The following is a 14407-nucleotide window of genomic DNA, read 5'->3' as shown; positions in this document are numbered from 1 at the left end:
AGAACAGGCCCGGACGGGTGTGTCTCACTGGTTGAGCGTTGACCTAGGGTCCAGTTGGGGGCATACAGGAGGCAGCCGATCAACGACTCTCTCATCATTGATGTTTCTATCTTTCTATCCCTCTCCTTTCCTCTCTCTGAAGTCAATAAAGATATTGACTTTTTGTTTTTTATAAAAACTTTTTGTTTTTTAAAAAAACACACAAAGAACAGAAAAAAAACATCAGGGGGAAAAAAAGAAGTCTCAGAGACACATAAAATAGTATCAACAGGTCCTACATATGTGTAGTTGGAACCCTAGAAGAGAAAAGGGAAGGGACAGAAAAAATATTTGAAGAAATATTCTAGATCTTGGTAGTTTTGATCACACTGGCATTTGCATTTGTCAAAACTCAAAAATTATAATTAAAACTTGGGCAGCTCACTGCGTGTAAAGAAGTGTTGAAAGAAGACTACACAAATATTGAACTCTAGTAAATGATATATTTGCCTAAGTACTTAGAGGGAGGTCCACTAATGTCCGCAATTTACACTGATATACATTCTCCCCGACAAAAAGGATTAATGGATAGATGGATAGAGAAGTGATAAGAGGTATAGTAAAATGTAAATGTAAAAATCTATGTGGTAGATATATACAGATATTCACCACTAAGTTCTTTCCATTCTTCTGCGTGTTTGAAATTTTTCATAATAAAAGTTTGAGGAAAAATAATCATTGTGTCAATCCACTAGAACAAATTATTTTCAAAATACAAGAGTTACATGTTGTTTCCTCTTTATTAGTCCATTGGCCAAAATTCAAGCCAATGAACCTCATTCAAGCAGCTATTCTGACTGGTAAGTGTATTTATAGATTGGGAAGTGTATTTATAGACTGGGAAGTGTATTTACAGACTGGGAAGTGTAGTGATGAAGAAGAACTGCTTCACTGCTTCTTTATTTCTCTTTCCACCAGACTTAGAAAACAGTAGACAGAATGTTTCCTGTATTTACTGATCAAATCCAGAATAATTCCTCTATTTTCCCTTTCTAGTGTGAAGGATAACTGATTATAATTATATTATTTCTTTTGAAAAGGCCAAATCTAGATACAAATGTGTTGTATGATGGTCAGATTTCATAATGAGAGTTTTCAAAAATACTATACATTAAGTTCCACTATAGAAAGAGTAAAACATAAAAAGTGAAATGTAAAATTTGTGTATAAAAGATACACCTTCATGTTAAAGAGAGCAATAACAGCATTTAAAAGCTGCATGTTGAGTTTTAAACCCGGGCATTTTTTGTTTACCTTCAAGTTCTTCCAGATGTGAAGGAGTTCCTTGCGTTCTGGGCTGAATATAAGATAACTTAAACTTGGGCACCACAAATGGTACTTGTCTGCCATCAGATGGTAATTTTGAAAGTAAATAATCCTCCGTACAGCCAACCTGAGGCCTTACAGAAACAGAAGTCAATGGAGGTACACAGATAGTAGTATTTTGATTTGAGACTGCTGTTTTAAAGTCTCTTTCCACAGAAACTGCAAGTAAGAGAAGGGGGGAAAAAAGAGAAAGAAAAAAGTCACAAATATGCATGTAGATTTATATATAATAATCTAAACCTAACATGCTTTGATACTTCCTTAATCATTTTAGAATAAACTGCTGATACATAAAGTACTCGTGGGTCCTATCAAGCACTTGTGTACTCTACATTAATTCTGTCCAGCCAATATTTCAGCAATTAACATACTATTGCCAAATTATATTAACTTATCAAAATGGTAAAAGTAGGCTTTAAAGAGATTCATTCCCATAAGAGCTCATAGATGGAAAAACAAGTTTATTTTGAAGTTTAATTATACAATACTTTCAAGTTTCTAGTCATTTAAAAATATTCTCAACAAAGCAATTCTTCTTGTCAATATTAATGGTTAACATCAGCCTTAAATACATAAAGCAGTTGTGAAAAGAAGCTAAATTTAGGTCTCCAAGTCTATAAATATCTTCACCAAATCACAAAATAAAATATACATTGACCCTAATATAATAGCAACTCTCCCTGTGCTAGCATCTCTGGCCTATTTTGTCCATTCGATAGAACGATATGTGATTCCCAAAATGTGTGCTTGGATGGGGAGGAAAGGGATCCCAGAGTTAATCTATGTATGATTAGTACTGTATGTACAATGAATAAAAGTACAACTACCATTGTGTATTAATTTATAAAATGTTTTAATGCAAAAAAAGGAGCCTTCATACTCAAATATACTAGGAAGCTATGCTCTAGACTAAGAAATACAAGAAAGAGCCAGTGAAAAATAAAGTTCCTGTCATAACCCTGAAGAGATGAGGAAACCATGAAATATAAGGGAAATCTCCAGGACTCCTGATAAATGCTCGCCTTGATAAATTTATGTCTCTTCTCCCCATTGGTCATTCATTCACAAAAGGTATTTTTAAATGCACTGTTCATAAATTGGACATTAAAATATTTGCAGAGTATGTTGCCCCCATACACACCCAACACCTCTCTCACTACCTTCACCTACAGAATTTCATCCGCCTGCAATACTCAGGTCCAATCCTCATCTTCCCTCCTTCCTTCTTCCCACTCGGTTGCTAAAATCCTCTTCATGCGTCCGTACCAAATACCACCTTTCTTGTAGGACTGCCCCAGGGTGCCTCCTGGGTTGAATTAATCTCTCTCCCCTATGCTCCAGGGTATTTAATACTTACCTAGTGTGCCTTATATTTACGTTTCTGCCTCCCCCATGAATTTAGGAAATACGTCTCATTTATTTATGTTACAAAATGCCACAAATAAAGAGGACATTAAATAAATGTTTGTTGAAGTTGTAAAACAAAACTCACAGTTGTGCTTTTCTGTTTCACCGTAGAAACATCCTCTACAGCAACTCTTTATAAATTCTGTTGCCATTACATTCAATTTCCAATGTCGGGCAAAAGATATAAGCTTCCAATTTTAATATTAATCTGTTGGTAGAACAGAAAACAAGTTAAAATGATCACGCTTAAGGCCATTATGTATCACTAAATAAATAAAATTGTCTCAGATGTTCAAATGTTTAGAGGAAGATAGATTTTTCTCCCAATATGTAATTTTTATAACCTCCTTGTAAGTTAATAAAATGGCATGCTTAAAAATTACTAAATGAACAATCTCAATGTTAAGTATGGAAAAGAGAAAATCTCCACTCTGAATTTGTTCTTTAGCTTTGTATATCTAAATTGACGTCCAAGCAAAAGTTGAAAAATCAAATGACACTCATAAAAAAGTGTGAGAAAAAAATTAACTTGCTCCAAATCAATTCTTTTGGTTACCCAAAGACCCTATAATGGGGGCCAATAAACAAATAATTTCACACTTTGTGTTAGTTTAATGCAGGGGTGGGGAATGTCCGCCCCACGGGCCATATAAGGTCCTCAAAATCATTTGGTCAACCCTGCCAAGGCAACCGCAGGCAGGACTTGAAATTCAATAAATCTAGGAGCTTTTTTCATAGCAACAATAATTTTGTATGGCTCAAGAACGATGTTATAAATATCCAAATGGCCCTTGCCAGAAAAAAGGTTCCCCACCCCTGGTTTAATGTTTAGAATTATACTAACAGAAAAATATATATTAAACACTATAACACACATACACAACACCAGCTAAGTCACAAATAAGATATATTGAAAATAAAGGGAGTCTGTTTTAAATTTACCTGAAATATAAAACTATATATGGAGACATGTTTGTTGCAGGGACAGTGCACCAATCACAAAAAACATTTCATAGGCAAGCTAAACCGGCATTCAAGAGCAAGACTCCTGGCTTTTGGGTTCGAGATGGCAGAGTAGGAAGATCCTGAGCTCACCTCCCTTCACTGACACTAAAACTACAACTACATACAGAACAGCCATCTCTGAGAACAATCTGAAGACTAGCAGAAAGATTTTCTACAATTACAGATATGATGAAAAAGCCTCATGAAAACAGGTAGGAGGGGCAGAGAGTCAAGTATAGTCAGAACCCACCCTAGTCCCCATTCCCCATGTGGTAACCCGCAAGTGGGAGGGACATCACAACTCTGGAGGTCCCCCACCGAGAGCAAGGGGTCCAAGCTCCAGCCTGGGGGACCTGCACGAGAAAGAGGGGCCGCGATAACAAGGAACCCCCATACATCTGGCTTTGGAAACCAGTGGGCGGGGGCTTATGTCTGGGAGAGTCAAAGGGCTGTAGGAAATTCAAACTGTGCTCCTTCCGAGTCCCAGTGCAGGCAGCAGTCTGAAAAGGACCTGGGTCATACATGAAGGTGATACACTGACTCATTTTAGGGCATGTGCTGGGGGGGCAGGGATCTTTCTCCAGAGTCAGAGTGCTGGTGGATGCTACTTTTTCCCCCCTTTCTTTACTTTTTTTTCACCTAGCTGGTCTGATGCTGGTAGGCGCCATTTCTGACACTCTCCATTAACCTTGCTAACTCCATCCTGGCATTTCCCTGAGGACCCACCCAGGCTGGCACCCCTCCAAAGCAGCTCCTGTCCTGCCACACCAGTGGGTGGCCTCGGTCGGCACCAGCACACACCAGTGTGTCTGTAACAGTCTGAAAAGTTGAAAATAGTATCATAAACCCCAAGGCCAACACTAAAATAAGAAAACAGAGGTGTAGCTAATAAGCCAAAGAGTTGGTCAAATGGAATTATAGAAAAAAATTCTTAATATAAAAGAAAGCAGAAACAAAGGGGGAAGATAAAGAACAGCTGGGATGGACAACAAACAAATAGCAAGATTATACACTAGGTGGAACAAAAAACACAGGTGGGATGAATAGGAAACAGCAAAATTATAATACATTTAAACCTAACCACAGCAATAATCACATTAAGTGTAAATGCTCTAAGTATGCCAATTAAAAGGCAGAGATTGTTGGACTGGATTAAAAAACATGACCCTAGTATATGCTGGCTACAAGAAATGTACTTTAAATATAAAGACACAAAGAATTTAAAAGTAAAAGGATGGATATCCCTCATGAACATAGACACAAAAATCCTCAACAAAATACTAGCAAACTGAATCCAGAAACATAAAGAGATTTATATATCATAGCCAAATGAGTTTTATACTAGGATTGCAAGGTTGGTTTAACATCTGAATATCAATTCATGTAATACATAACATATCAGAATAATCAACAAAAACTATATAATCATCTCAACAGATTAAAAAGAAAAGATTTGAAAATTCCAATACTCTTCATGATAAAAAAGAAAGCTAATCAAACAAGGAACAAAAGAGAATGTTCTCAACAAAATAAACAGCATCTATGAAAACCTACAGTTAACATCACAGTAGCTGCTGAAAGACTGAATACTTTCCTTCTAAGCCTATGCAAAAGACAAGAATGTCTACTTATACCACTTATGTTCAACACTGTACTGGAGATTCCAGCTAGCACAATTAGACTAGAAAGTTATAAAGGGCAACCATACTAGAAATAAAGAAGTAAAACTCACTTCATTTACAGACAACTTGATCTTGTAAATAAAAGGCGCAAAGGAATCCATTAAAAACTACTAGAAGTAATAAACAAGTTGCATCCAGCTGCAAGAGATAAGACTGATAAACAAAAATCAGTTGTACAGGGTAAGGCAAAAGTAAGTTTACAGTTGTGAGTATGCAAAATAGGGTTTATTCTTATATTATTATTTATTAGTTATTGTATTATTTTCCATACAAACAACTGTAAAACTACTTTTGCCCCACCCTGTATTTCTATACACTAAAAATGAACAATCTAAAACTGAAATTAAGAAATCTGTTCCATTTATAACATCTAAAAAAAACCCACTAACCTAAAATACCTAGGAATACTTTAACAAGAGAAGTGCAAGACTTGTACACTGAAAATTACAAAACATTATCGATAGATATTAAAGAAGACTTCAACAAATTAAAAGATACCCCATGTTCACGGATTAGAAGACATAATATTATTAAGATGGCAATACTCCCCAAATTTTCTACAGATTTAACACAATCCCTTCCAGCTTCTTTACAGAAACAAAGTGATCCTAAAATTTGTAAGGAAATGCAAAAGACACAGAACAGCCAAAACAATCTTAAAAAAGCAGAACGAAGTTGGAAGATATGTTTCTTGACTACAAAATTTACTACAAAGCTACAATAATTAAGGCTGTGATACTGGGGTAAGGACAGACATATGGGTCAATGGAATAAAACTGAGAGCCCAAAAATAAACCCTTACATCTATGGTAAATCGATTTTTAACAAGGTGCCAAGAAATTCTAAAAAGAAGAGATAGTCTTTTCAACAAATGGTGCTGGGACAAATGGATATCCATATACGAACGAAGGGGAGGGGAGGGGGTAAGGAATTGGATGACTACCACATACTGCACACAAAAAGTAACTCAAAACTAATCACCTATATGTAAGAGCCAAAATTACAAAACTCCTAGAAGAAAACATGGAAGTAATTAATTCTTTGTGCACATGGATTAGGCACTGATTTCTTAGATATGACATCAAAAGCACAGCAATAAAAAAAATTTGACATATTAAATGCTATCAAAATTTAAAACTTTGTGTTTCAAAAGACGCCATCAAGAAAGTGGAAAGACAACTGAGAGACTGGGAGAAAATATTTGCAAATCATAATTCCAATACAAGCTTATATCCAGAATATATAAAGGACTATTACAAGTCAATAATAAAAGAAAAATATCACAGTTTAGAAATAGGCAAAGGATATGGACACTTCTCCAAAGAAACACATAAGTGGACAAAAGAACACATGAAAGTATGTTCAACACCATCAGTGCAAATTAAAACTAAACTACAATGAGATATACTACACACTTCTTAAAAATGATAAAAATTGCAAAGACTGGCCATTCAAGTGCTTGCAAGCATGTACAACAAATAGGACTCTCATAACCAACTGGTGGCAATATAAAATGGTTTGGCAGTTTCTTAAGTTAAACATACACCTACCATATGATCTAGACATTCAATTCCTTGAGTAAATATACTCAAGAAAAAAGAAATCATATATCCACACAAAGGCTTGTATGCTACTGTTCACAGCAGCTCTATTTGAAATAGTAAAAAACTATCAAATGTCCAGCAACAGGTGAATAAACAGACTGTATTATATCTATATAATGAAATACTACTCAGCAATCAAGGAATAACCCACCTGTGGATTGATGTCTTTCCACCAGTACTGGTAGATTTTCCAGTACTGAAAAATCCTCATTCATTATCTCTTTAAATATTGCTTTGCCTATTCTCTACTTCTCTCAGAAAATCCCATTTATTAGACTTCCTCACTATAACTTCTCATTCTGATCATTCTAATTTCTATGTCTCTTACTCAAATCCAATCAAGTTTCCCCAGTAGAGCAAATACCCTCAGAGCAAATAAGACTTAAGGCTCCTTTAGTCTCTCAGATTTTCAGCTTTCTCTTAAATTTTGACACATCAATTCCTAACTGCCATATAATTTTTTAAAATACAGCACTCTTGGCTACTTTCAGTGTGAAAGTTTTCCCAAATATCTTAACTATATATCCAAATGAAAATCCTGTATTTGCTTTTCAAGTTAAAACTAACTCGAGGTAGGACAGGATTTGCAAAAACTAATGACAGTCTGAGATAGTCTACATTAAAGGAGCTTCGGTATTACTTGTGACCTTGGGTGATTACTGCAGAGATACTTAAAACTTAAATAGCACATTATACTACAACAAAAAGTTTACTTTAGAAAAAAATTAAACATTAACTTAAAGGGGAGTCTAGTTTAAAAGGAAGCATAGGTGGGTGACTTGTTCTCTTAGGTATTGAGGCTCTTTATACAACTAAAGTAAATAACACTGCAGCAAAGATACACAAAGAAACCTAAGAAAAAACAGCAGAAACATGCACACAGATATGGAAAGTTGACATATGATACTTACAGATCAATAAAAGGAAAAACAGAATATTCAATAAATAATATTGGAAAAACATAAACCATATGGCAAAAAAGAGACTAGATCCCCTACTTTACAGCATACGAAAATCACTTTCACACGGATTAAGGATACAAATATGAAAGGCAACATTTTAAAGCTTTTAGAAGAAAATATCAGACTCTATATTTATGACCTCAGGAAGGAAAAGATTTGTTAAACAAGATGCCAAAAACATTAACTATAAGGAGAAGGATAACATATTCAACTACATTAAACTACAGAATATGTCCATCTGAAGCCACTATAAAGAAAGTAAGAAGACCAGCTACTTACTAGGAAAAAGATATTTGCTACATGTACAACTGACAAGGGATTAATATCCAGAATAAATGTGTGTGTATATATACATATATTTAAAGAGATTTCTAGAAATCATTTTAAAGATTTTTAAAAAACAATAAAAACTAGGCAAAAGACATACAGACATCCTATAGAAGAGAAATTATAAAAGGTTCAAAATCATTAGTAATTAAGGAAAAGTAAATTAAACTCCCAATGGAGGTACCATTTCTCACCCACCAGACTGTTGAAAAGAAAAAATTCAGATATATACAAATGTTGTACAAATGTCTCAATGTGGTTGAGAAAGGGAACAAAGCAAGCACTTAACACACCTCTTGTGAGAGTATAAACTGGTACAACCGCTTTATAAAACAATTCAGTATTATCTAGCAAAACTGAAGATCTACAACTCCACTCCTAGGCAAAAAACTAGGGAAATTCTTGCAGATGGACACAGAGATATGTTTTAGAATGGTAATACGTCAGCTTTTAATGACAAAAAGTAAAATCAAATTTTAAAAAAGAGGACTGAAAACTCCCCAAACATCCATTAACAGGAGGATGGATAAAGAGTGGTAAAGTCATAAAATGAGTGCTACACAGCAATAAAAAGTAAACAAACTATAACACATCAACATAGATGAACCTCACAAATGTGTGCCCCCCAAAAGTGATAGAATAGAAAACTAAATAATACATTATTTAGGAATACATACATATGTAGTAAAACTATACAGACAATCAAGGAGCATGGAAAGAAAAAGACAATCAGGGAGAAAGATACAATCAGTCCTTTAAAAATATTAACTATATTATTTCTAAAGTATGATATGGGTACAGGGGCATTTATTTTATTTGTATTCTCTAAATCTGTAGATGTCTCAAAAGTACTATTTTGCACATATGAAATTAATTTCTCACTTAAAAATTAATAGTCCTAGCCGGTCTGGCTCAGTGGTTAGAGCGTTGGCCCTCGGACTGAGGTATCTCAGGTTTGATTCCAGTCAAGGGCACGTACCTTGGTTACAGGCTTGATCCCCAGGCCCAGCTGGCCTGTGGGGGAGGGAACCAATCGATGTGTCTCTCCCACATAGATGTTTCTCTCTCTCTCTCTCTCTCTCTCTCTCTCTCTCTCCCCCTTCCACTCTCCCTGAAAAGCAACTGAAAAAATATCCTTGAGTGAAGATTAAAAAAAAAAATTAAGTAAATACATGGTTGTGGTAGAAAATATGAAAAATACAGAAAACTATACGAAGAAAATGAAAAATATCAATAATCCCATCATTCTGAGATGACTACAATATCCAAAATACAGTTGATTCTCGAACAATATCAGCTGTGAAAGGCATGAGTCCACTTATACATGGATTTTTTCCAATAATTCTGTAAATATATTTTCCTTATGATTTTTAACAAAATAATGATTTTTTCCTTATAACATTTTTTTCTAGCTTACTTTAGTATAAGAATACAGTATCTAGTACATCTAACACACAATATATGTGTTGATCAACTGTTTATGTTATCAGTAAGGCTTCTGGTCAACAGTAGGCTATTAGTAATTAAATTCTGGGGCAAATTTATATGTGGAACTTTGCATGAGAGGTAGGCACCCTTAACCCCCATGTTGTTCAAGGGTCAACTGTATATTTCTATTTAAATGGTGTTTTCTTCCACTCTATTTTTATTTACTCTCTTTTATAGCTTTATTGAGGTACAATTGACTTAAATTGCACATATTTAAAATGTACAATTAAATGAGACACATGTATACACTGATGAAAGCATCTTCACAATCAAGAAAATGTATACACCCACCATCCCCCAATTTCCTCATGCCCCTTTTAAACTAATCCCCCTTTATTTTCCCTTGCCCCCATTCTTTTTTCTTTTTTTTCCTTTTATTGATTTCAGAGGGAGGAAGGGAGAGGGGGAGAGAGAGAAACGTCAATGAGGAGAGAGTCATTGATCGGCTGCCTCCTGCACGCCCCCTGCTGGGGATCCAGCCCGAAACCCAGGCATGTGCCTCAACAGGAATCAAACTCCGATCTCCTGGATCCCAGGTCAATGCTCAACCGCCGAGCACCGCCAGCCGGGCTGCCCCCATTTTTGAGTAACCACTGATCTGTTTTCTGTACTTTAGACTAATTGGCATTTTCTAGAATTTTGTCAGGTATGCTCTGGGCATAATTTATGCATATATTTCACTTTAGTAGATACTGCCAGAAAGTTTTGTAAAATGACTGCACCAATTTACACTACCACCAGCAGAGTATGAGAGTTCCAGTTGCTCCACAACCTCATTAACCCTTTATTACTAGCTTTTCCATTTTAGCCATTCTTTTCAATATTCCTCAGGAAAATACATATAAAACTACTTGTCTGGACAACAAAAATTTAAACTTCCAATGGAGATTGAAGTGGAACTCATTACAAAGAAATTTTAATCTAAGAGCATTTTCCCTTGAATGCATAATAATTAAAGCAAAGGCCGTAACTGATGTATGCCTCATGGGTTCTGATTCAGTCAAAACGTGTGATTTCTACATAAGAGTTTTAGAAGAGTCACTGAGATGTCCATGAAAGAATCACTAGTTAAGAGTTGGAACTCAGGTGAAAGCCAACAGTTTGTTACAATGAGACTTTAACACTGATAACACTTAAACCCAACAGACCAAAATAAAATAGTGCTCATCACCTGAACGGGGGGAGATGAAACACTCTCTTATAATACTGTATGCAGTTCTATCAATATGCGCTGCTGCTTGCTCTCGGCTTTTGCTACTTAACCATGACAGACGGACAACGCTGTGAGATGCACTTTAACACAAAGGTATTTTCCTTGCGTTCTTCCCAATCTGACTACCAACTCCCCTCCACCACCCTGTCACTTCTTCTAATCTTTGTTTCTCAAAGTAAGGATTCAACACCCACTTTATCTTTATTTCTTCATCCTCTATTTACTCAAATTCATTCAAATCTGTCTTCCACCCTTATCATTTTACTTAAATTGTATTTGCTCAGATCGATGACCCCCCTCCTTGTTAGCAAAGCCATTCGTTAGGCACTTTATCAGCTCCTATCTTCCTGATTCTTCTGACCCATCTGACCCTGAGATTTCTCTCATGAAGCCTCTTTCCTCTCCCGGCTTCTATGAACGACACCACTGTCCGCTAGTTTTCCGCCTCCGTTCCCTTTGCTGTGTCTACCTGTCACTTAAATATTGCTATTTCCCATCCTTGACCTTCCTCTTTCCTTACTCTACTCACTTGAATGCTTTCTTCCACTCTCACAGAATGAACTTCCACAGTCCAGGTGCCTCCAACATCGACAACTCTGATCCTGCCTTCGGAAAATCCTCGCATCAATATATTAAACTGCCAACAGCTCCGCCAGATGCCTTGCAAGGCTCTCTAACTCACTTTCTCTCAACCTGAATCAGACTATCGATTTGTTAGTTTTATTCGTAAATTAAATTTATAATTGAATTAGTTATTTTAATTCGAGAGAAGCCAATAAAATACAAGACACTTAAGTTTGTTTCTGAAAGGGATTAAAAAAAAAAAAAAGCGCAAATTCTTATGATGTCTTTTCCTCCAGCTATGAAAGGTAAATCATTGTCATTTGCAAAAACCACAAAATACAAAAGATGATAACAAGCCAATCTTGAATTCCAACTCTCAAAAACAAACAATATCAGCATTTCCTTCTGAAAAAGCACTTTTTAGCCATGATAACGTTACAAAACAAAATATTAAACTGGTAAATAGGGGTGTTACTGTTATTAATTCTCAATATTTCCTGGCTTTTTCCCCTTGCTTTCTTTATATATATATATATATATATATATATATATACACACACACACACATATATAATTTTTTTTAACGAACTCTATTAACTACCTACCTGGAGTTAGAATCAGTATATTTTAAATACAGAAGCAACCCGTTACGTGCTGTATTTTAAATATTCTAAAGGAATCAATGGTTTCTGACTTGGCATACACCTGGACGTGTGTGTGCAATATACCCCCCAATCCACCCACAGTATTTTCCTTTATTTAAAGGGAACCATAGAAAAGGGGGGGGGGGGGACACACACCACCAAAACTGCAATAGACGGCAAATCTAAAATCTAAGTGGATGGAAAATTCATGTTTTGCAAAAGCCACAGTTAAGTGACAGTTCCACACCCCTCGGCCGCTTCTGAAAGTTCGGGAAGCACCGCAGGTGAAGCGCCCGCCGCCAGCTCCGGCCCCGGCGAAGGCTCGCTCCCCGCCCCCAGCGCGCCCCGGACGGCTGCGCTCCCCGCGCTCGGGCCCCGGGGTCCCGCTGAGCGCACCCGCGAGCCCCACAACCCCCCCTTCTCCACGGGACGAGTCGCTGCCCTCCGGGCCTCGGCGATCGCGGCCGTCGGGGGACCCTAAGCCTCCCTCAGGCCTCGGGAGAGCGGGCGTCGCGGAGGAGACTCGGGAACAGCCGTCCGGGCCCCCAACGAAGGCGACATTAAAGGGGGGAAAAAAGTTTAAGCAGACGAAAGAACCTGCAGAACAGGGGTGGCACAGCCGGCGCCGCGGGGCACCGGGCGAGGGCTCTGCGCGCCGGGGCCGGGGCGCTCTCACCCCCACCGCCACCCCGTGAGCCCGACCCCGAAGGCGACGCCGCGCGCCCCGAGCAGCGCCCCCTCCGCGCACCTGAGCCCGCCGGCTCCCTCCCCGCCGGTGCCCGGCGTCTCCACGCGCGCCTCTCGGGCGCCCCTGCTCCCCTCCGCGCCGAGGCGGCGCCGCGCGGCCCCGGCGGGTTACCTGCTCCAGGCAGCGGTTCTCTCGGCCGTCGCCGCCCGCGGGAGTCGCGGCTCCGGTGCCCTCGCGCCGCAGCGCCCCGAGGCCCCGCCCCGTTTCTCAGGTCCGCCCCGCCTGGCGGGACGCGCACGCCGAGGGGCGGGGCCGGGAGGGGCGGGGCCGGGGGCGGGGCTGGAGGCCCCCGTACCTGAGCGCACTGCGCCTGCGCCGTCGACGCTCCCCCCCACCCCCGCCTGCTCTCGGCCCCTTCAAGCCCGAACTCTCAGCCACTCCCTTTGGAAAGGTCTAGGATGACGCCAGGCAGAGCTTGGAGTGTTTTGAGGGATCAGAAGCGAGATCAGACATAGAAAGGGAACAGAGGGAAGGCCTGATGAGCCTCTTTGCATAGTGAAGGAAGGAGCAGTCTCTCTCTTGCAGAGATCCTTCTGCACCCTTTTCTTGGGAGCGCAGAACCTTTACTTCGTTGTAGGGTTACTGGACTCAGTGTTTATGTCCTAATCATAACGTCTTTGAGAATGGCCCGCATCTCTTCCCTTTTGCGCTTTTGCATCCGCGGCTGCCTTGCCAGCAGCAGGTGTGCTGGAAGGGCTCCCCAAGGTGAGCACTGCGGTGGCCCCGTCTGCGCCTGTGCTGGAGCCTCGCACGCTGGCCAGCAGCTGGCTGGCCCTCCCATGGTGGGAGTCTTAGCTCTGTACTTGGAAAGTTGTTGAGTAAGTTCCTAGGTTATCTATTGGGTAATAATAGCTCAGCTTTTTGAGAGGCCAGTGGATTATAAATTGAAATAAAGGTAATAGTTTTCTTCCTGGAAAGCAGTCTTTTCCAAAGTGGGTTCTGTTGACCTCTAGGTCCTAGAGATTCTGGAGCCAGGCGGGGTGGGCCCTGGGGGGGCGTAGAATTCAAGATCAAATTATTCTAGGGAAAGAAGCACAATATAGTTGCTCTCCTTGAAACTGGGAACACATTTACAGGCCTGAAGACCATGTTTTACTTTGTATCATCCTGCATTTCCCAAATTTATTTGACCTGAAGGGTGGCAGTATATGGGACCCCAAAACATGCCACTTTGGCATAAGAATTACTTCGAGTTAAAGGAACTTGAAAAACATCAGATGCAAGAAGGGCACTCTGACCTTCCTTTTTCTTCCTGAAAGCCAATGGAACTCCAGTGAAAAAGAACTCCTCAGTATACCAGAAAGAAAACCTTCTGATCACCAGAGATGGAAGTCAAGGACGAGGGATATCTCAGGGTCGTTAAACTGACCCTTACCTTCCTAATCCCTTCACAATTAA

At 39.0% G+C, this 14407-nt stretch overlaps 1 protein-coding gene across 2 annotated transcripts in view; it reads right to left on the bottom strand.

Moving 5' to 3' along the window:
* Window positions 1-13185, bottom strand: part of TC2N (tandem C2 domains, nuclear) — a 34016-nt gene extending 20831 nt beyond the window's left edge. The window contains exons 1-3 of one of the 2 annotated variants that reach the window (XM_087818553.1): window positions 13121-13185; window positions 2858-2980; window positions 1294-1524 (exon numbers count right to left, since the gene is read on the bottom strand). In XM_087818553.1, coding sequence (XP_087674679.1) covers window positions 1294-1524; window positions 2858-2924 — 298 coding nt within the window. In that variant the 5' untranslated portion in view covers window positions 2925-2980; window positions 13121-13185. Of the gene's footprint in view, window positions 1-1293; window positions 1525-2857; window positions 2981-13009; window positions 13028-13120 lie in introns of those variants that run through there. The other variant, XM_087818555.1, reaches the window with a different exon arrangement.
* Between the last annotated feature and the right edge of the window lie 1222 nt (window positions 13186-14407).

The sequence above is a fragment of the Miniopterus natalensis genome, chromosome 1 (genome assembly GCF_054644295.1).
Source record: "Miniopterus natalensis isolate mMinNat1 chromosome 1, mMinNat1.hap1, whole genome shotgun sequence".
Classification (NCBI taxonomy): Eukaryota; Metazoa; Chordata; class Mammalia; order Chiroptera; family Miniopteridae; genus Miniopterus; species Miniopterus natalensis.
Note: the sequence above shows the minus strand (reverse complement) of the source record. Positions and strands in the feature narration are given on the sequence as shown.